The 21,755-nt window shown below is 47.0% G+C and overlaps 2 protein-coding genes and 1 pseudogene across 2 annotated transcripts; 2 read left to right on the forward strand and 1 right to left on the reverse strand.

Annotated features, from left to right (window-relative positions):
• Positions 1–12,669: 12,669 nt before the first annotated feature.
• Positions 12,670–16,316, reverse strand: NDUFA1 (NADH:ubiquinone oxidoreductase subunit A1). The gene is made up of 3 exons (XM_075538875.1): positions 15,821–16,316; positions 15,042–15,131; positions 12,670–12,814 (listed from the first exon to the last, which is right to left on the reverse strand). The coding sequence occupies exons 1-3, from the start codon at positions 15,920–15,922 to the stop codon at positions 12,794–12,796; spliced, it is 213 nt and encodes a 70-aa protein (XP_075394990.1). The 5' UTR covers positions 15,923–16,316; the 3' UTR covers positions 12,670–12,793.
• RNF113A (ring finger protein 113A) lies at positions 16,032–17,224 on the forward strand. The gene has a single exon (XM_075538874.1). It carries the CDS (start codon positions 16,141–16,143, stop codon positions 17,167–17,169), a length of 1,029 nt encoding a protein of 342 aa, XP_075394989.1. The 5' UTR covers positions 16,032–16,140; the 3' UTR covers positions 17,170–17,224.
• A 1,017-nt stretch (positions 17,225–18,241) lies between these two features.
• On the forward strand, positions 18,242–19,026 carry LOC142433701 (speedy protein C pseudogene; annotated as a pseudogene).
• The last annotated feature ends 2,729 nt before the right edge of the window (positions 19,027–21,755 follow it).

Genomic DNA, 21,755 nt, shown 5'->3' on the forward strand with positions numbered 1-21,755 from the left:
TCACGTAGTGCAAACTGAGCAAGGCCTGCCAGTACACGTGTACTCAGTACACATGAGTGAGGATCGCGGTGAGAATTGAGAGAATAACCACTCTGGTCAGAATCAAAACATAGAGGAATGAGAACGAGCTTTTCCCCTCCCTGCAGCTGGGAGAATCGGCTGGCTCTCCAGGGGCAAATGTATCACACCCACTCTCTGGTGAGGCCCACTGGAGAACCCTCCCTGGGGAACCCTCCTTGGTGAGCACGCAGGCGCCAGAGCTACCCCCGAATGTTACCCACATGACTGTACTCAGCCTGTGCCCTGGCCTGCCACTCATAAAGTCCCTCGGGCCACACTGCTCAGTACCAACTAGTGTCACTGCTGGCCCTGACCCACCGGCCTGTCCTCCTCCCGGGGACCCAGGGAGAGTGTCTGTGGGTAGTGTGCGCCCTGGAGGGGGTGGCCACGTGCTGGGAGCATCAAGAGGAACAGACAGGATGCGGAAGAGGTAGCCAATGGGAGGCAGGCAAAGCCCATCTCCTAGTTCTCCAGAGGGAGAACTCAACTGGAAGGATGCCCCAAGCCTAAATTCCCACCCCCGTGGACCTCTCCTGGCATTTGGGTGTCCTGCCTCCCTGGGCCAGCAGTGTACCTGCCTTCATCACCCGATGAAGGATCCAGCAGGGTCCTCTCTGCCTGAGGTGTCTTCCTGATGGCAGCCCTGCCACAGCACTTGGGCACCATCTGTTCCTGGGGACCAGTTTGTGGGATGGGCCCTGCGCTGCTCCCATGCTTCCAGGGGCTGCTAGAAGCTGGCAGACTCTCGGGAAGAGAGGGCTGGCAGCGAGAAGTGGGGAGATGGCTTTGTGGCGAGAATCTTACATGCACTGGAAGGAAGTGCTTCGGCAGGTTAGCTTCTTCCTGAACTGAGGACAATTGTTTGGGCAGAGGCTCCGAGACAGGGGCGGTCTACCTCAGAGTCTAGGAGAGGTGGATGGAGCTAAAATTGGGTGCCTTCTCTTCTGGCCTTCACACCCTGGGCTTTGAGTTGCATGCCCCCCCTCCGATGGCTTCATTCCCTCTCAGTTTCTCGCCTCCCACCCCCCACCCCCCACCATTACCTCAACTCCTCGTCAATCCCTTATTTATCTTCTTTCCCCTTGATCCTGCCTCCTCCTTCCATTTCAAGCCCATGGTCAAAACTACATTGTTTTGCTCCAACATGAATGGCTGAGAAGTCCAGCATTTTCAAAGTCCAGGGACCTAGCCACCCGTACCCCAAATACCAAGTTCTTAGAGATCAGAGAGGAGAGTCAGCTTCCGGGAGCTGGGATGTTTTCTGGCTTCTAGGAATCAAGTGCATTAAGTCCAGAAGGAAAATCTATCTGGTGGGTGAAAGAAACACTCCTCAGTCGCCTGGTAGAAGGGAGTGTGCAAAACTGTCCTGAAGATCCTCTTGGCCCAGGCTATAGGTTCTGCATGAGCACAACCATGAAGTGTTGTGGAATCCTTGTGCTTCCCAATGCTGACAATTGTTTGTTCTAATCCACACAGTTGAATGCCTTGGCATTGTCAATAAAACACAAGTAAACATTTTTCTGGTGTTCTCTGCTTTCAGCCAAGATCCATCTGACAATCAGCAACAATATCCCTTGTTCTACAGCCTCTTCTGTATTTCACCTGACCTTTGGCAGCTCCCTGTTAATGTACTGCTACCTTTGCTGTTGGATTATCTTCAGCAAAATTTTACTTGCATATGATATTAATCCACACAGTTCAATGCCTTTGCATAGTATAGATAATATCTATACTCTCCTGGGTCACCTTTTAGAATGAGAATAAATATTGATCTCTTCCAGTCATTTAGCCAAGTCTCCCAAAATCCCTGGCCCAGAGGAGTGAGCACTTCCAGGGCTTCATCAGTGTGTTGCCATATTTCCGTTGGTGCTCCATCAGTTCCTGAAGCCTGGTTATTCACGAATTCCTCCAGTGCAGCTTGCACTTCTTCCTTTGACACCATCAGTCCGTGACCATATGCTATCTTTGCAATGGTTGAATATCAACAGGTTTTTTGAAACCATGTGATTGACACGTACTTCACAGAGAATTATAGACTAGTTCTTTTGTGACTCAGTCAGCATATTCCTTCCATCCCCTTTGGTGCTTCCGGCAGCATTCAATCGTTTGCCCATAGAATCTGTTACCATTGCCATTCGAGGCTTGAATATTTTCCTTCACTTCTTGTAGCTTAAGATCTGCTGAGTGTGTTCTTCCTTTGTGGTTTTCTAGCTCCGGGTCTTTGTGCACATTTCATTGTAATGCTTTGTCTTCTCTAGCTGATGTTTGAAGCTCTTTTATTTCATCATTTCTTCCAGTTGCTTTAACTACTCTAAGATCAAGAGCAAATTTCCAGAGTCTCTTCTGACATCCACTTTGATCTTTTTTCCCATCTTTGTAATGACCTTTTGCTTTCATGTATGATGCTCATGATGTCATCCCACAGCTCATAAAGGCTTCTGCCATGGGTGTTCAATATATCAAATCTATCTTTGAAATTCAGATGGGCTGGACTCATGGTTATATTTTGACTCTGGTGAACCTGTTTGAATTTTCTTCAGCTGCATCAACCTGAACTTATAGAGAAATTGTTTCACTGTTGGCGCCTGGTCTCATTTTGAGCTGCTGCTAATATTGAGCTTCTCCATCGTCTCTTCCCACAAATGTAGTCAATTTGATTTCTGTGTATTCCATCTGGAGAAGTCCACATATATTGCCATCCTGCTGGGGAAAAAATGCACCATCCCAGAGCAGGAAGTAAGGATCTCACATCAGCAACAGAGAAGAATCAAGAGTGGAACACATCCTTTGGACCCTGAGATTCCTGGAGAAGTGAACCTTGATCCAGAGGACAGCTGTGACACCAGAAAAGTGGCAGTGGAGCAGCAGCAGAACCGTGAGCCACAGTGGTGGACTTTCCAGCCCACAGAGCAGGTACAGCTGAATGCTTTCCAGTATAATAGGCTGCTTTGTGGAATGAGTGCCTCAGGGCACTTACTTGAAGGAGCTGGAGCTGAGTGCCTTCCAGTTGAGGGTGATTGGAGTAGTATGCCTTTTGGGTATCTATTGGCAGCCCTTAAGACAGTTTTGTAGCATTGCATGAGCAGGACAAAGGCCAGGCTGACAGTCCTGACTGAACAACTATATCCTGAGCTTTTCTCATCTGAATTGTAACCTGTTACCCTCCTTAATAAAGCCCATGTGGCCATTGCAATGAATTATCAAATCCACCTGAGAAGGAGAGAGTGCTGTGGGAGACAAGAGTGAAACACAAATATGCCAAAGGCACTCTTACCACATTAAGGTTAGGCCAGCATAGCTTGAGTTTATTCCGTTTATTTCATACTCTTTTATTAAAAAATGTTTTTACTGTGAAGGATATAAGAAAATTCTCAGGCTCGGGGTGCTGTAGGCCACAAAGTTCTGCTCCTGTTGCCCCCAAAAGGAAGAGCGCACACCAAAAGGATACAAGAGGGCTTCACAAAGTCGGTGGGAAAAATCATTACAATATAAAAGGAGTGTGAAAGCCTAAAAACAAACAACAAAAGCCTTAACTTTTATTGTGTGCACTGGTGGCACTGTGGAGTAGGCATGGGGCTGCTATCCACAAGGTCAGCAGTTCAAACCCACCAACCAGTATTCAGAGAAAATAAAGATGAGGTTGTCTGTTCCTTTATAAAGATTTACAGGTTCCACAACCCTAGCCAGGGTCACTATGAGGCAGAATCAGCTTGATGGCCAGTGGATGGGTAACTTTTATTGAGCACTTACTATGTGTCACTTTGCTGAATACATTTCCTACGGAAAAAAGTTTTAAGTTGGGGTTTCTGTTTCTTGCAGTTGCTACATTGCTTAAATGTTGGCTTTGTATTAGGATGCTAATATCAAACATCTTAAATGGAGAGAGAATGGAATTTTCCATGATTTTTTGAAGCCCCATCATATTCCAGTATATGCACACTTCAGAGATTTAGCAGTTGGTTATGGGGGGGAATGACGTGTGTGTGTGTGTGTGTGTGTGTGTGTTTAGAGGTAGGGGAGGTTATTACACAAACACACCTAGACTCAAACCAATAAACTAAATGTTAGTCTCTTTAGGAATCTAAATCAGCATCTACATACCTCAGAAAAACCAAACCCTACAATCGTTCCATGTCTCTATTCTAAAAGTACAGCAGGCCAACCTGAGCTCTCAGGTCACAAAATTGTCAGGATGAGATGAATATTGAAATCCCAGGTTTGTTACCTCTGCTCCCCCCAAGCCCCTGCCCTCGACCAGAGCTTCCTGGTTAAGGGTGATGGATTTCAACTCTATCCACTTGCCACCCTCCCGCAAAACAGAGCTGAGGGGGGCAACAGCCACTTAGTTGTCACTGTGGCTTGAACAGCATGTTCCCCTCTTGTCAGAACACTTATGTCTTCATTTCCCTGTTACTGCCGATTGTGTTTCATTTCTGCGCTCCTGCAATCACTCATTTGAACAGGAAACCACAGGCGAAGCTGCCACCAATGACAGTTATTCACTAGGCCTGTGTGTCTTCCCATCATGCCTTTGGCAGAATTGAAGGTCCATTTGAGAGTCCCTAAAGGTATGTTTCTTACGTAAGAGGGTCAGCTATCCTTTCCACTGGCACATGGCTGTGTACTTACAAATGGCTTCATGGGTATTATCTACTGTGATGGTAGTGGAGTGGGTTTGGTTGCTGGTCGGGGTCAATTTAACAGACAGGGAGTCAAATCCAACCGTTTTCAGAAGATATTTGAGTTAGGTTTTGTGTCAATTTAGCTGACCAAGATTTTCAAGTGACTTGGCAGTTGAGGCCTAGTAATCTCCCATGATGCAACCTAACATAATGTAAACAACTCCATGATAGGATCTGCTATGTGAAACCAAGCAGTTGTGGGATGATTAAGGTGCGGTGCAACCCCTTCACTCAGGTCACAGCCTTGGGGGTGTGGCCTACTTCAATATATATAAGTACACACTGTGGAAAACGTCCTCACTTCTTGCTGTTCTGGGCCCTGCATCTGGCTTATTGACCACAGGTTCTTCAGACTTGAGCCAGTGACCTGCCATATTGTCTGCTGGCCCAAGGAGTCATCAGACTCTAACATGTGACTTGCCAATCTTGAACCCATCCATATCTGCATCTACCAGTCATGGTCTTCCTGCTTGGTGTTCCTGCTTCTTGGTTCATCAGCCCTGGGAGCTGTACAAGTTAGGAGAAATCTCCTGCTTAACATCTGACCCATGGACTTGAACCAGCCTAGACTCACCCACTTGCTCAACTCCACAACTGTGGGAATCACTTCCTTGATGTAAATTATATAATCAGCCTCACTGGTTTTTCTTCTTACACAAAATGTGTCTGTTCGTAAGGGTTTTGATTTTGTTTTGCTAGTGGGGTTCACAAAGAACACTGGTGGCATACTGGGTTACACATTGGGCTGTTAACCACAAAGTCACCAGTTCAAACCGACTCCATGGGAGAAAAATGAGGCTTTTCTGTTCCTATAAAGATTTATACTCTCAGAAACCCACAAGGGCAGCTCTTTTCTGCCCACAAGGTTGCTATGAGTCAGAAGTGACTCGATGGCAGTGCACTTGGTTTTTGGCTTAGTAGGATTCACAGAGCAATGACAAAGGAATGTGGCATCTTGGTCTCCAAACAAGGGACAAGTAGCATAAAAACATTAGTAATCTCTGTATTCAAATGTTAAGGGCACTCTCATAAAAAAGAAAGGCTCAGTGTTGCCGATGTGGCTGAAGCTAGCTAAGGCGCAGGGCAAATGGAAGCTGTCTTAAGGATCTGTAGTCTGTTTGGGCCTTTTTTTGTTAAATAAGTAATCAAATCGCATATATTATACAAAGTTTGAGAAATTATACCTCGAAAAACATTATTAAAGAGAAAGCTTTAAATGTTTTGGAAATGATGATGGCCACGTGTGTACAAATGTGCTTGATACAATGGATGGATGGATTGTTCTAAGAGCTGTAAGAGCCCCCAATAAAATGATTGATTAAAATTTTTTAAAATAAAGAAAAAGCCTCCTAGCCATCCAGTTTTCCTGACCCAGAGGCAGTCGTTGCTAGTAGTGTCTTCTGTTCTCTTCCAGAGAGATTCTATGAATGTACCAACCAGGCAAATGGGGGTAAATAAAAATACAGTGCTGCAAAACCATACAAGCATTTATTAAACAAAAATATCAAAAGAAAAACTATTGTTTCTCGACACCTCCATCTCGATCTGTACACTTCTGAGGGTGGTGTTTTCATCTCTCTAACCTTTCCCTGAAGAAATGTGTCCTCTGAAATTTACAGCAAATCAAATCAGCCCTTTGGGCATCTTTAAGTGTCTCCTATCATGCGCCTTGTCAGTGTTCTTTGAGTTTGAAGGGCAAACAAATCTGAAGGGGCAAGATCAGGGCTGTTGGGTGGGTGGGGTAGGGTTTTCCAGTGGAATTCTTGCTACTCCCTGAAGAATGCGCAGGTGCATTGTTGTAATAGGGAAAATAAATTGGCACAACCTGCCTGACCTTTCCTTAGTAATGCCATTTTCGATTTCCTTAAAAGTCTTCCTCATAAGCCTCGTGATCATCCTGTGTCCTTCTAGAAAAATCTGTCAGGATTCCTTTTGGGGGAATCCCAAATAACAGTTGCCCAAACTTTCTGGGGTGATATCTTCATCTTGGATTCACGTCTGAGGTCCTCCTGACCTTCCTCAAAATGTTTGACCCATCTAAAATCTGTTGTTTTATGTATACGTTTTAATAATTTGGTAAGTTGTTCACTTAATATCTGTTAAAAATTTGATATTAGCCCTGGCCTCAAAATTGTTTGTTTTTTTTAATCATTTTATTGGGGGTTCATGCAACTCTTATCACAATCCATACATACATTAATTGTATAAAGTACATTTGTACATTCATTGCCCTCATTATTCTCAAAACATTTGCTCTCCACTTAAGCCCCTGGCATCAGGTCCTCATTTTCCCCCTCCCTCCCTGCTCCCCCCTCCCTCATGCACCCTTGATAATTTATAAATTATTATTTTGTCATATCTTGTACTGTTTGACGTCTCCCTTTCACCCACTCTTCTGTTGTTTGCCACCCAGGGAGGAGGTTATGTGTAGATCCCTATAATCGGTTCCCCTTCTCCCCCACCCTACCCTCCCTACCACTCCTGGAATTGCCACTCTCACCACTGGCCCTGAGGGGAATCACTGTCCTGGATTCCCTGGGTTTCTAGTTCCTGTTTCTGCTTTTAATGGCACAAGAAGTATCTTTTTTTTTTTTAAAGTACTCTAAGGAGGGTAGTGGTGGTGTTGTGGTTAGGCATTTGGGCTGTTAACCACAAGGTTGGCAGTTCAAAACCACAACCCACTTCTCAGGCTTTCTACTCCCATAAAAAAATTACAAACATGAAACTCACAGGGGCAGTCCTACGCTATCTTAGAGGGTCGCCAGGAGTTGGAATCGACTCGATGGCAGTGAGTTAGGTTAAGGAGACAGCAATTCAAAAGCAGTCACTCCGCAGGAGAGAAATGAGGCTTTCTATTCCCATAAGGAGTTACAGTCTCTTGGGATTGACTAACTTCACGTGGTGTAATAAGAAAACATAGAGAGAGGGTTACAGTCTCAGAAACCCACAAAGGCAGTTCTACTCAGTCCCATAGGGAGGAATCAACTTGATGGCACTGTCTGGTTTCGAGTGAGAGGAGACTAAGACAAGTGTACACCACTGGGAGAGTTGGTCTGCAACCATGCACTGATCACAGAGACAAGTTGAAGCATGTTTTGTTTTGAATGAAACCATGCATGCATGAACTGGAACCCTAAGAACAATTTTTAAGTTACCTTTATATACATTACACATACAGAACTATCTGTTTATCTAGTCTTCTTTCCCGTTTTAGTATTGTAAGTGGTAGCATTAGAAACACTATTCTGCTGAAGGAAAAAAAAAAAAGAAACACTATTCTGGATATTCTTGGCTATTGTTCTATCAGTATTAGAAGACTTCTCACTTCTTAAAGTGTTTTCCACCTCTACTAATGCACCTGATGTTCATTTGTCAGCTCACTGCAGTGGTGTATGTCTTTGCGGCTCTGCTGAAATCCTTCTCCTAGGATGACTGCCTAGCCCTGGTGGTCCCGTGGTTATGCATTGGGCTGCTAGCTACCAGGTTAGAAGTTTTAAAACACCAAAAACAAAAAACAGGAGTTTAAAAACACCAGTTGTTCCACAAGAGAAAGTTAAGGATTTCTACTCCCATAAAGGGTCACAGTCTCAAGAAACCAAACTTGACCATTGGTTACCATAGGTGAAGGAAGAAGAGTTTTTGTTTAGCAGGTATTGAGTTTATGTTAATGGTGTAGAATCATTTGGAAAAGGATATCAATATTGGTCACACAACATGAAGAGTATAATCAATGGCACTGAATTATACATGTAAAAGATGGTGTATTGGACAATGTTTTTTTTCCTGATTTAAAAAAAATTATTATTTATCTTTTCTTTTTTTAACATTTTATTAGGGACTCATACAACTCATATCACAATCCACACATACATCAATTGTATAAAGCACATCTGTACATGCTTTTCCCTAATCATTTTCAAAGCATCCACTCTCCACTTAAGCCTTTTGCATCAGGTCCTCTTTTTTTTCCCCTCCTTCCCCGCTCCCCCCTCCCTCACGAGCCCTTGATCATTTATAAATTATTATTTTGTCATATCTTGCCCTGTCCGGTGTCTCCCTTCACCCCACTGTACAATGTTTGTCCGAGGATATTTTTGTGGCAATAAAAAAAAGATAATTACAGTAATAACAATGAGTACCAGGAAGAAGACAACGTTCAAAAACTGCTTGTGGTAAGGATAATACCACTCTTCTTGATCCGATTGACCTACTGAATTGTATGCTATGCGGATGAAGTGCCCATAAAACTACTTAAAAAGAAAAAGGGTTGCAGCTCAGAACCGCAGAGGGGCACTTCTGCGCTGTCGTGTGGGAATCACAGGAGTCAGAGTTGACCGGGTGGCAGTGAGTTTGGTTATTTTGTTTGGGGATTTTTTTGAGGTAATTGCTGTGCTTCTTGTAACCGCACCTGGACGCCTGCTCAGCAGTCACTGAGCCTTTCTTCTTCTCCAGGCCAACCAAACACCACAGCATCACCGGCAGTCTTCCCCCTCCTCCTCCCAGCCTTACTCTCATTGCCACAGTTAGACCATCAATATTCGGAGAACCTAGATTACTACGATAGCCTCCTATCTGGTTTTCTTATGTCCAGTCTTCTTCCCCGAACTCTCCCACAGTACATGTCGAATCAGGGCTTCTCTGCTTAAGTACTATGGATTCTTTGGGGCAGCTCAATCTACAGACATTCCCAACCCAGCACCATGGGCCACTCACCCAGGTTGAGAATGTGCTGCTTTAAATGACAATGTGATGGGAGACAGAACTCCAAATCACCAGCTCACTCTCCTCCTGCTTCCTTGCATTGGCTCCTGATTGCCCTCACCAGGACTCCCAAGCTCTCAAGGGAGACATGCCAGGCTCTTCATGTTCTGGAAACAAAAACCAGTGAGATCTGCGTAAGTGTATGAAAAAACTTCCTATCAAGAAGTCATCTTATATCAAGAAGGCATCCCAGCCCAGTCCAACTCATGTCCACGGGTCCGATGCTAGCTGGAACCCTCCTCAGACTCACGGAGCTGCAGGCCGGGGGCACAGAAAGTGGAAGCGTGATGCAGGGCGATCACAGGCCAGTGGGTGCAGTCACATGGATCCAAGGTCAGTGGAAACAGTAAGGCACAGATCGCTCTCAGGGTCTGGGGGCTCGCATGGGGCCACCCCTGGAGGCAGACACTGCCCCAGCAAGCATGGAAGGCACCTAGGTGCAAAGAGAGAAGGGTAGAGGGGTACCCAGGGTCTCTCATAAAAAGGCCCCACCTCCTTGGAGCCATCAGCTGGACTCTACCCCTACCCAGGAGCAAGTGGCCATGAAATGTACCAGCTACACCCACCCATCCCTCCAGTCCGTGCTCCGCCTCCACTTCTCCTCTCACACGTTTTGCTCCACTGGCTGCAGTCAGCAACCAAGAAATCAATGGACACCGTGTCTGTGGGCAAAGCTGCTGCAAAGACCTCTTTAAAGTGGGGTTGAGCCAAGATGTCATGGTGAGGACTGAGGTGCGCCGCACTCAAGCCCGGGGCTGGGAAAGCCGGACAGTGGATCAGGAAGACCTCAGCCAAGTGAATGCATTCCAACGACTGTGTCAGCAAAGACTATTGAAAGCAACGTGGAATGTCAGAAGCGCAAAGGGGAAAAAAAAATCTGTCAGCGGAAATACAGCAAAGATCGTGAGACACAGTCTCATAGACTTTGGATACGTTATCAAGAGAGACCAGCCCCTGGAGGACGTCATGGTAGAGGGTCAGTGAAAATGAGGAAGGCCTCCACGTGATGGGTTGACACAGTGAAGCAGAGGAATGCTGGTGTGGCTGGTGCTGGACCAGCCAGTGTTTCTGTCTGTTGGACGTCGGGTTGCTCTGAATCAGAAATGACTCCAATTGCAGAACTGCTGGGAGCTCTTTCCCACAGGGCCATGCAGTCCAATGCTTCCCATTCCTGCTTTTGCCTGTATTTGGCATGTCTCCCCTCTCTCCTGGGCTCCCCCTCTGCCTCCTGTGCACTCGTAACCTTGATTCTCCCCTCCCCAGCTAGTTTCTGTCATTCCTCCTGAACTGAGGTACTGGAAGGCAGGGAATGGTCTGATTCGGCTCCATTAACAGTGTACCTGGTAAGTAATTCAGTTGATGTGTATTGAAGTGAGCCACAAAACTTAGTTACAAAGCATTGGGTTGGGACTCAACACCAGAATTCGGCTAGTTTCGCCCATCTCTGGAACCATTTTCGCAACCAAGCATTTGGTCTACAGGTCCTTCGAAGTTTAAATTGCGATGATTCTGTATAGCGACAGAGAGGCCCAGATGACACCAAAATAAAAAACCTCAGTGCTGTCAACCTGATTCCAACTCATGGAGACACCAGAGGGCAGAGTAGAATAGCCCTTATGGTTTCTGAGGCTGTAAATATGATACAAGACAGTCTCATCTTTCTCCTGAGGAGTGGCTGGTGGGTTGGAACTGCTGACCTTGCAGTTCACAGCCCAACTTGTAACCTACTATGCCACCAGGTTCCTTCGGGGCTACACAGCACTATAAACTGCTTCACTTCCTGGCAGTAAAAGGCTGATTCAAGTCAACTGCTGAATATTTTAATCAAATATTTTACAGAATAATCCTGATCAAAAGGGAAAAAATGCAGGACAGACTTTTAAGTTTCTCATGACTCCAGAATTTCTTGCAGTCATGGAGGCTGGATCAATGTCTGTAACTAGTTCCCTGAAATAGTTTTTAAATAAGAAATATCCCCTGGGGTCTTGAAACTGAACGTGAGCTGCGCTTAACTAGTAAAAAAGGTCTACCTTGAGCCTTGTGCTTTTTTAAGAACTAGCTCCAAGGGATCCAAGTGACAACAGTATCTTGATAGACAGGGGACTTAAGGGATAGTGAGTTGATGTGAAAGGGGGACAAACACAGAAGAGGGTAAGGATGGTGGCACAATCCAATGTCACCAAATTGGACACGCAGAAATTGTGGGATTGGTGTATGTTGTCTAGTCTCCACAACAAAGTGTATTTTTAAATTAAAAAATTAACCATTAAGGCTTATTTTAGAAGTCTTTTGCTGTTACCCACAGCAGATGCCATAGAGCAGTGGTTTCTCAACCTTCCTAATGCCGTGACCCTTAATATGTGTTGACCCGCAACCGTAAAATTATTTTCATTGCTACTTCATAACTGTAAAGTTGCTACTGTTATGAATTGGACAGCCCCTCTGAAAGGGTCGTTCAACCCCCCAAAGTGGTCACAACCCACAGATTGAGAACCGCTGCCATAGAGACTAAAGTGAAGGATATGGACCTGAATCTTCAACCTGACCAACAGATTCTTACCCATCATTTTATCAGCCCTTACCATGCAGCCAGGTGGTGTAATACTTATTAGGCTGCTAACTGCGAGGTTAGCAGTTCAAATCCACTGGCTGCTCCACAGGAAAGACAGGGCTTTGTCTGTACTCACGTAATGAGTTACTCTTGGAAACCCACTTGGGCAGTTCTGCCCTTATAGCGTCACTGTGAGTTGGAATTGACTGGATGGCACTGGAAGATGCAGCTCTGAAATTCCTCCAAGGGCATGGATTGTGTACGGGCCCCCCTCCCTCCCAAATTGTTCTATCTGCTCTCCTCAAAAACAGAGCATGAGAGAGCACGCATTAGAGAGCACGCAGAATGCATGAAGTGAAGGTGCCGTCTGTTTCAAATGGGCCCTGAGCGTTTTACACATTATACTAAAACCCCAGAAAAGTAGTTTTCAACGTACTAGAATGTAGAACAACTAGGATCCATGGCAAGTCCCACTGATGCCGTAATTAGGTGCTAGACATGTGACAGAGGCTTGGTTCACACTATGTCTACAATTTTACCAGCTTCAGGGGCCTATATGGAGGCAATTGCTCCATCTTGTGCAGTATTCTTAAGAAAAAGTACAGGAGACTTGAATTTTTTTTGTAATTTAGCTTTTATTAATTGCTACATAACATACTACGTAATATATTGCATCCGCTTCTGTAGCTGGCTGAGGTGAACATTATCAAGTCGTTTGTTCACCAGTCAGAAAAATGCTTTAGTCAATGTTCTCCAAACCCTGCAAAAAATTTTAAAAGGACATTGTGAGAATTGTTCCCAACAAAGACATACAAACGATCTCCTGTGAGACTGTCACCCAAGAGCATTCTCTAGATGCTGTTGTATGAATAATGGGTTTGCAGGTGGGGCTTGAGGAGTTGGTGTATTTATGCGTGTGTGGGGGATGGGGTGGATGGAGGACACTGAGGGAGTATAAGAACCCAAATAGATCTAAGAGGAAGAGAAGAGTAAGTACAGTCCACTGTACTGTCCGTCTTCCATTTTGCAACCAAATACTTAAGAAACTATACAAGTTGAATCAAGGATGACATTACTTTCAGGTTACAAAGGAACAGAGTTTAGGCCTTTTGTTTTCCTTGAAGGGAGAATCACCTTGGGGGAGAGGGGGTGAGGGGAGTTACAATTCCCAGCATTCCAAACACTGGCCTCTCAGAAATCCTAATTCATTTGAAATAGCTAGGAGCCTAGAAATTTGCATTTTCATGAATAGGTCCGCTGTTTCTGGCAAGGAGGCGGTTCCGTAAGAAACACTGCACTGCGTGAGTTGCTTGGATAATTCTGATCACACTTATTAGACCAAATTGTCTCAAATATCAGCACGCTATCCAAGGGCAGGTCACCTAGGTCGAGACCTTCTGCTGGCCCTTAACCACTCTGACCCACTGTTTTCCACATGATAAACAATCATCTTTACCTCGGGTTCAATTCGCGAACAAAGAGGAAATATTTAAAAAACCAAATAGGCCAATGAGAAGAAACAAATGCCCACACGACATAAGAACGTAGTAGCAGAAGGTTAAATCAAGTGAAAATGCTGTTTCCTGAGCATTTTTGACCTACAAAACCAGCAATTTCTTATCCAATTGCAAACACCATAGGGTGAGTCTCTAAATGCGGCACTGGTGCAGGAACCCTGAGTCCACCAGCTCATATCTGTAAAACAGGCCAGTTGTATGCCAACATCTAATTTCCCAGGACAGTATGCCATATACAGAATGGTCTAGTCCATAAACACACCACTATGTCGATGGGCTATCTATTGGGGTAAACGTCACGCCCTTAAAACTGTCACTCCTCTGTGGAAAGTGGTATGGTGCTTCCGCAGACAACTGGGAGCAGAAATGCCATCTGACCCAGCAACCTCTCTACTCAATTGCTGTATACCCTAAAACAATAAGGGACAATCCCAGCACTATTCCCAATAGCAAGAAGATGGAAACAACACAAATGGCCATCAGTGTTAGAATAGATAAACCAACTTGGATACATACACACGACGCAACACTGCACATTGATCACTAGAGTCACGATGAATTTGTGAAACCCCTCAAGACACAGATGGATTTGGAGAACATTAGGCAGAATGAAGTCAGTCAATCACAAATGGGCAGATACTGCATGAGACCACTGATATTAAAAACATGTATTAAGAAAAGGTTTTCATACCATATAAAACAGACTTTGATGGTTACCCGGGGTGGGAGGGGAAGGAGAACGATCGGGCTACAGCAGGGTTGGCAAACTGAGTCGGAAGAGCCAATCCTGTCCCTCACAACAATTTAAAAATTATTCTAGGGCATAAGTATATTTTAACAAACAAATGACATTGCCATTATCTGAATAGCCGTTAAAATCTTTCCATTTGACTTCAGAGCCACATGGACAGACCGAAAGAACCGCATATGACTCAAGAGTCACAATCTGCCAATTCCTGGGCTACAGCCGAAGTGCCCAAACTTATTTGGCCTACCACCCTTTTTTTTTTTGTTTCAGAAAAAACTTACTCCGTGTTCCCCCTGGCAATTAAAAACCTTTGTATTATAGCCCATAATCCAAGATAAAGTAGACACTAACTACCATGGAGTCAATGCCAACACATAGTAATCCTACAGGGCAGTTTCTGAGACTGTAACTCTTTACAAGGGTAGAAAGCCTCATCATTCTCCAGAGTGGATGGTGGTTTCACACAGCTGACCTTTCAGACTGCAGCCCACCACCAAGGCTCCCTAAGATAAACAATTTGCAGACAATGGACAGCAACCTCAATTTTTGATCTTGACAAATGAGGCCATAATAAAAGTATCTATCAACTAGACACAGTAGTACAGTGTAAGGCTTCTAGAGATCTCAGCTCTGCCACTTCTTCGCCAGCTGATGATCCTGGGCCAGTGATGACCAGAACCCACTTTAACTCTGGCAGATGGACAGTATCAGGGTCATCTTACCTTAGATACGTAGTAACGATTCACCCCAGAGACACGCCTATCTCTCTCCATCAAACTCCACTGGTACGGAAAATAGGCAACTCTTTTCTCCTACAAATAAAAAGCAATTATTGTTGCACTTAATAAAGACGACTGACTCCAAAGGATGAATGTTAACAAAACTAACAAGACCAGAAGCTCTTACATAAAAATCAAACCACTAAACTTTAGAATTAAGGCCAACTTGGCTTCTTGCATCTACTTTTAACCTGCATCACTATCTTCCTTGTCTTTGAGGAAGTTCCCTTGTTGCATTTTAGGGCTCCAATGAGAAGAACGGCGGTGGAAAACAAGCCCCCAAACAAATGACTGTGTACTCCCGACCAATACTCCAGAGGTGAGGTGAAGTGCTACAGAGAGGGAAAAAAACCTGCTACGAAAAACGGGGCAGTGGGGGGTAAATTCTTAGGGGATTGCAAGAGAAGTGAGGGAATTTAAACTGTCACGGGAAAATAAAAATCCAGCCAGAAATAAGGGTACTCGACGCCTAAATTCCCATGTTTAGAAGTTTGGACCCACTCTCTCCCGAAAAACAGTTAGCGGTTTCTTGCTTGACTAGGATGCGATTTCTGTCGTAGTGGAAGATGATTTTAAACTGCCAATCTTGGGGTCAGCGGCCTAACATGTAACCACTACGCCCCCAGGACTCCCACCGGACCCTAGGGCCTCCCTTCCCCGCCCTTCGTTTCGGAAAGCCAGCGAACAGGGGGTCGGCGCCGCGCCTGGGGGAACCGGCTTACCTTGCCCCCGTTAGAGAACTTGTGGATATGCGCCGTCGCTATCCCTGGAATCAGCAGACAGGTCGCCATAACGGCGAGTCCGGGGAGAATCTCAAACCACATCGCGGCGAGCTTTCCTCCAAGACCACTTAAAGGTGACCCGCTTTCCGCTCAACTCCCTTCCCGGCAAGCCCCGCGGCACGCCACCAGCCCGCCTGCCCCGGAAGAAGCTACGGTGGCCGGTAAGGCTCAAGAGCGTTCTCGCCGCGCTTTCCCGGGTCACTGCCCCTGCCGCGGTGCCGCGCCCACGCCGGGCGCTGTCTGCAGCTAGCTACTCCAAAATGGCAGAGCAACTTTCTCCCGGGAAGTCGGCCGATCAGGTATGCACCTTCCTCTTCAAAAAGCCCGGGCGGAAAGGTGCTGCGGGCCGGAGGAAGCGCCCGGTCTGCGAGCGCGAGCCGGAGGAGAGCAGCAGCAGCAGCAGCGAGGAAGGCAGCACTGTGGTTCGCCGGGAGAAGAAGCGGACGATCCACAACCCGATGATACAAACGACGCGTGGCAGCGGTAGACAAAAGGCGCCTTACGACCACTTGAGCAGCGAGGAGGAGAACGAGCCCGAGGGTCTCGGTGTGGTCTACAAGTCCACCCGCTCCGCCAAACCCGTGGGGCCCGAGGATATGGGAGCGACCGCAGTCTACGAGCTGGACACCGAAAAGGAGCGCGATGCCCAAGCGATCTTTGAGCGCAGCCAGAAAATCCAGGAGGAGCTGAGGGGCAAGGAAGATGACAAGATCTATCGGGGAATCAACAATTATCAGAAATTCATGAAGCCCAAGGATACGTCAATGGGCAATGCCTCCTCCGGCATGGTGAGGAAAGGTCCCATTCGCGCGCCCGAGCATCTTCGTGCCACGGTGCGCTGGGACTACCAGCCAGACATCTGTAAGGACTACAAGGAGACTGGCTTCTGCGGCTTCGGAGACAGCTGCAAGTTCCTACACGATCGTTCTGACTACAAGCATGGGTGGCAGATCGAACGTGAGCTTGATGAGGGTCGCTATGGCGTCTATGAGGACGAAAACTATGAAGTAGGAAGCGACGATGAGGAAATACCATTCAAGTGTTTCATCTGCCGCCAGACCTTCCAAAACCCCGTTGTCACCAAATGCAGGCATTATTTCTGCGAGCGCTGTGCACTGCAGCATTTCCGCACCACCCCTCGTTGCTATGTCTGCGACCAGCAGACCAATGGCGTCTTCAATCCAGCGAAAGACGTGATTGCCAAACTGGAGAAATACCAAGCTGCTGGAGCGGGTGGGCCTCCCGACTTCCCGGAAGACCCCGAGGAGGAGCCTGTCCCCATTACTTAAATTCCTCCTGATTTTGGAAATCTCAGGCTAAATAAATGTTTTGTGGTTTTGGAAATCTTCCGTGTGTCTTTTCTTCCTTCCGCGGGTGGGGGGTGGGGGGGCAAGGGGGAGGTGGACATACAGGAGTGACGTTAGGGTCTCAGATGAGTTGTAAAAGCTCAAGGTACATATAACCTGGGTTTTCAACCCTGAGAGAAACTTTTACCAGTGTGAGGTATATACTTTACAAGAATCCTTTGGCTTAAATTATTGGGGGGGGGGGGGGGATTCTTAGTAAATTTATGCTTAATAATGAAATAGACCTTTTCATGATAAAAGTACATTAAGAGAGTTAACATGTTGGGCCACTAAGTACAAGGTGGGTGGTTCGAACCCACCAGCCTTTCTGGGGGCTTAAGATGAGGCTGCCTGGTCCTGCAGAGAAATTCTGTCTGGGAAGATTGAGGGGACCTGTTCTACGCTGGCTTGTATAGGGTCGCTGAGAACGGGAATCCAGTCCCTGGCAGCGGGTTTGGCTGGCTGCTATTGTCTAATTTGGCGGCGTGACCCGTCGCGTGGGATGGAGCTTCCGAGAGCGCAGAGGGAGAAAGGCGTTGGCCACCTGGGGGCAGTGCCGCTCCTGCCCGCCTGGGGGCGCCGCGGGCGCAACGCAGCTCTGCAGCCACCGGTTTTCTGAGGATCGCAATACAACACAGATCCACCCAGCGAGCCTGCCCTAACGAGGCGCTTCAGCAGAGAATTAAACCTTTTCCGGTTCCTCCCCGCCGGCACCTGGGAGGGGCCCCGGCCCGCCCTGGCCTTCGGGCGAGGGATCAGCTGCTACTCGACATAGGTGATGGAGATTTGCAGCCGTTTTCCCTTAGGGAGCCGCAGGTGACAGGTCTCACGCGGGAGTGAATGGTGCAGACAAGCCACACCCCTTCACAGGAAGGGAGCTGATTGGCGGAGGGCCTTCTCGGGGCGGGACAGCCCTAGGGCTATATTAATACGTCCCGGGGGTCTCTGGAGTTGGTCGACTGAAGGTTCTTGCTGAGGTTAGATCACTCTGCCCCACTTTCCGTGAGTCGTGTCCTTCTGAGAGATGAGTACTGCCCAAGACCCCACCACTGCTCACATGGCTGCCACCCACGTAAACCTGGGGGGCCGGAGCTGTCCTGGTGGGAGCGGTGAGTCTCTCCTCTCTCGCCAGCACCAGGAGCTACAAGCCTTCCTCTGTCTTCTGGAGGGCAATTTTCTCCAGCAGTTCCTCTCCCAAGACCCCTGTGTCCAGATCTCAGATAAGTACCTCCTGGCCTGGTATTGGTTTATTTCCGGCGCGCCCACCTGCAGCTCAGCGAGAACACCCAGAGCAACTTCTTCCTGGCACTGTATCTTGCCAACGACATGGAGGAGGACCTGGAGGACCCAAAGTGTGAGATTTTCCCTTGGGCGCTCAGCGAAGACTGGCGCCCTTGGGTGGCTGACTTCCTGCGCCAGAGGAACAAACTGTGGGCCCGAATGGATTTCCGCGCAGACGTCAGCCGCCAGTGCTGCGAGGAGGTCCTGGCGAAGGTGCCGTCCCACTGGGCCTGGGCTCAGGAGCGTCGTCCCCACCACGGACGTGCTCAGAGGAGCTGCCCAGAGGCCGGAGTCTCCCTGCCTCGGGGTCCTGGGCTCTCTCCACCCCAGTGTTCTCTCTGTGGCCAGCCCCCACGCTGCCGCCATTACCATGCCCACTTCTTATCCGAGTGCCCCTCTCCAGCCCCCGGGAGGCACCACCCTGCCATGCAGGCTTGTCTCACTGTGGCCGCAAAACCTAGGGGTCGGACTTCCTCGTGTCCCACCCACACCACTGTACCTGATTCCAGGCTCCTATAGCTTCCAACGTGAGTGGGCACAGGAGCCGGGAGGTAGGCTGGGAAGCCAGGAGTGGGGGGCAGAATGGGGAGACAGGAGCTCCTGTCTGCTTGATCCTATGTCCCCCACCCAACAGGCTTCCTCCCTCAGCCCCACTCTGCCCTTCCGCTCACCCCCACCCCCCCGCAGTCCTTTCCTAGCTGTGGATCTGCCCTGGGCCCTGACATTCAGCAGGGCGAAGCGAGACCACCAGCTTGTCCACTGACCCTTGCCACTAACTTCAGCCCCCTGGCCCAGTCTTTCTGGCCTCAGGCTGGCAGTGCTGCCCACAACCCCAACGCTGTTACCTCATCCTGCAAGTTGTACTCACTCTGGCCCTAGTCGGCTGGATCACATCCACATCCACATCCACAGGACACCAACTGTACATAGGCGCTGGCCTGGCTCCTTGACCCAGTGAAGGGGTGGGGGGGTTGGTGGGATGTGGGCATCACCACCCCCACCTCTGGGCCAGGCCAGTGCTGCAGCTTGGTATCATAGGCTTAGACCTCGTTTCCCCTCCACCACCACCATCACTCATGGATGCAGAGACCAGCACAGAGTGGGTGGACTCCAGCGAGGAGGACAGCCGTCAGAGAGACCCTGGACCCGATTAAAAACACAACACAATGACAATGATGTCAAGCTAGATGTGCCTACAGAGCCAAGTCTGCTTTGGAAGAAAACTTGGTCCCCACTCCTGCCTGCCTGCGATAAAATATGTCATAGCATATAATACAACATTTCCTTCCCCCCAAGAGACAATGGGGACCCAAAAAAAAGTTAACAATTAGATATTTAGAAAACAAAAAGTTAACAATCCCCACCGTCCTATCCCCTTTATATACACACATTGCTATGGTGTAGTAGAACTTGGGGTTTTTTGTTTGTTTCTTTTGATTTATTTTCTAACTTTTTAGTCTGAATTGGGTGAAGTTTTACAGAGCAACCCCGTTTGTTTTTCTATTCAAAATGTATTCATACGCATTTTGTTTTGTGCCATTGATTATAATCCTGACAGTGTAGCATCACTAAGCCTACTTCCCCACTCTTGCCTATTTACATTTCTCCTCACCTTCTGAACTGTGTCCTTGAGGACATGCTGCCCGTTTGATCTGAAAGGGTTAATGGTTCTAAGGAGTGCTGACCTCTGGTGTTACTCTTCTCTTTACAGACCTGTCTTTGGCTGAAAATTGAGCCACCAAGGGTGAGATCAGCTCCAGGCCTGAAGGGTGACTAAGGACCATGATCTTGGAGTTCCACCAGTCTATCAGATGAGTACAGCTGGTCTCCACACTTTTCTTCCCGTCTCTCCAGGACTTTCTAATGCAGCCATTCTCAAACTTTCCTACTGCCGCGACCCTGAAATCCAGTTCCTCATGTTGTGGTGACCCCTCCTCTAACCATAAAATTATTTTCATTGCTACTTCATAAGTGTAATTTTGCTATTGTTATGAATTGACCCCTGTGAAAGGATCGTTCAACCCCCAAAGGGGTCACAACCCCCAGGTTGAGAACTGCTGTTCTAATGTGATCCCTTTTCAGAGAGCCAGTTGGTAGTGGTAAGCCAGACTCGGTCTGGTTCTGGGCTCAGGGTCATGGAAACTTAAATTCTCGTGCTTCCTCAGTCTACTGGCCTAATTGTTTCCAAGTGTCTTTGATGGTCTTACTCTTTGTCCTAGACAGGGAGAGACATCATAGTTGTACCTGGGGGTGGAATTGATGCTTGAGAAAGCTAGAATCTGCTGGATAGAACCAAAGCTGGGATTGGAAGCAAGAACTGGACCTATTAATTTTATGGAATTTCCTTTTAATTTTTTAACAAAATGTTTTTGGTGTTTGCAGTCAAAGTTAACAAAGCAAATTAAATTAGATTTTCATTGAAACAGTTTCTATACAATTTGTTCAATGACATTGATCACATTTTCTTTTCATCCTTAAGAAAGCAGGAAATAATACAGAATAAATTAAGAACAGGTTAGAAGGGAAAAACAAATGATAAGCTGTTAAATTTTAACTTAGCTATATCTGTGTTGACTCACTTTCTGATGTACTGTCTGGGGGCAAGGCTGTTCGTATCCCTAGTCAGTGGCCCCAGGAAATTCACTGGAGGCTTATAGTATGCTAAATTCTTTCAGACTTCTTTGTTGGGGGCCCCAAGGGTCCAAGCTAATACTAAAAATGCCCCCGAGTCAAGATGTGTGCTTGGGGCATGGGTCAGAATCTACTGGATGGCAATGAGTTCAAAACTGCATTATTGATATTGAGCACTTGAAGGCGAATGGCCAACATATTGGACATCACAATTCTAGACTGAACTTGTCATTCTGCAGGAGGCAAAGCATCACTGTCATCTATTCAATTCAGTTTCTATTCAATTACAGAAATCCAAAGGACAGAGTAGACCTGTCTCTAGGAGTAGCAGAGGCTGCAAATCCCAAGCCTCCTCTTTCTTCCTCACAGGGCCTGATGGGTTCAAACTGCTGACCTTGTAGTTTAGTAGCCTAACAGGGAACCCACCATAACTCCTTTAATTTGGGAGAAGAAGAAAAAAAGAAAGCATAGTATTTTTATGATTCATTGTCTGAAAGTATCTGTGTTCTCAAGAGACTAATAGCTCTTCATGCCCTAATAAAGTTATTCTAGGCATGTCTCTTCACAAATGGCTTAAGAATTCCAGCACTGACTCACCCAAACCAAACTCAACTGTC

Source organism: Tenrec ecaudatus, chromosome X (genome assembly GCF_050624435.1).
Source record: "Tenrec ecaudatus isolate mTenEca1 chromosome X, mTenEca1.hap1, whole genome shotgun sequence".
NCBI lineage: Eukaryota > Metazoa > Chordata > Mammalia > Afrosoricida > Tenrecidae > Tenrec > Tenrec ecaudatus.

Excerpts from the sequence above, each read along its gene's own strand:
- NDUFA1 (XM_075538875.1), bottom strand. The coding sequence starts at position 15,922 with ATGTGGTTTGAGATTCTCCCCGGACTCGCCGTTATGGCGACCTGTCTG. Across the intron at positions 15,132-15,820 it reads AGTTCTCTAACGGGGGCAAG|GAGAAAAGAGTTGCCTATTT; the intron begins GTAAGCCGGTTC and ends TTTTATTTGTAG. Across the intron at positions 12,815-15,041 it reads ATCGTTACTACGTATCTAAG|GGTTTGGAGAACATTGACTA; the intron begins GTAAGATGACCC and ends AATTTTTTGCAG.
- RNF113A (XM_075538874.1), top strand. The coding sequence starts at position 16,141 with ATGGCAGAGCAACTTTCTCCCGGGAAGTCGGCCGATCAGGTATGCACC.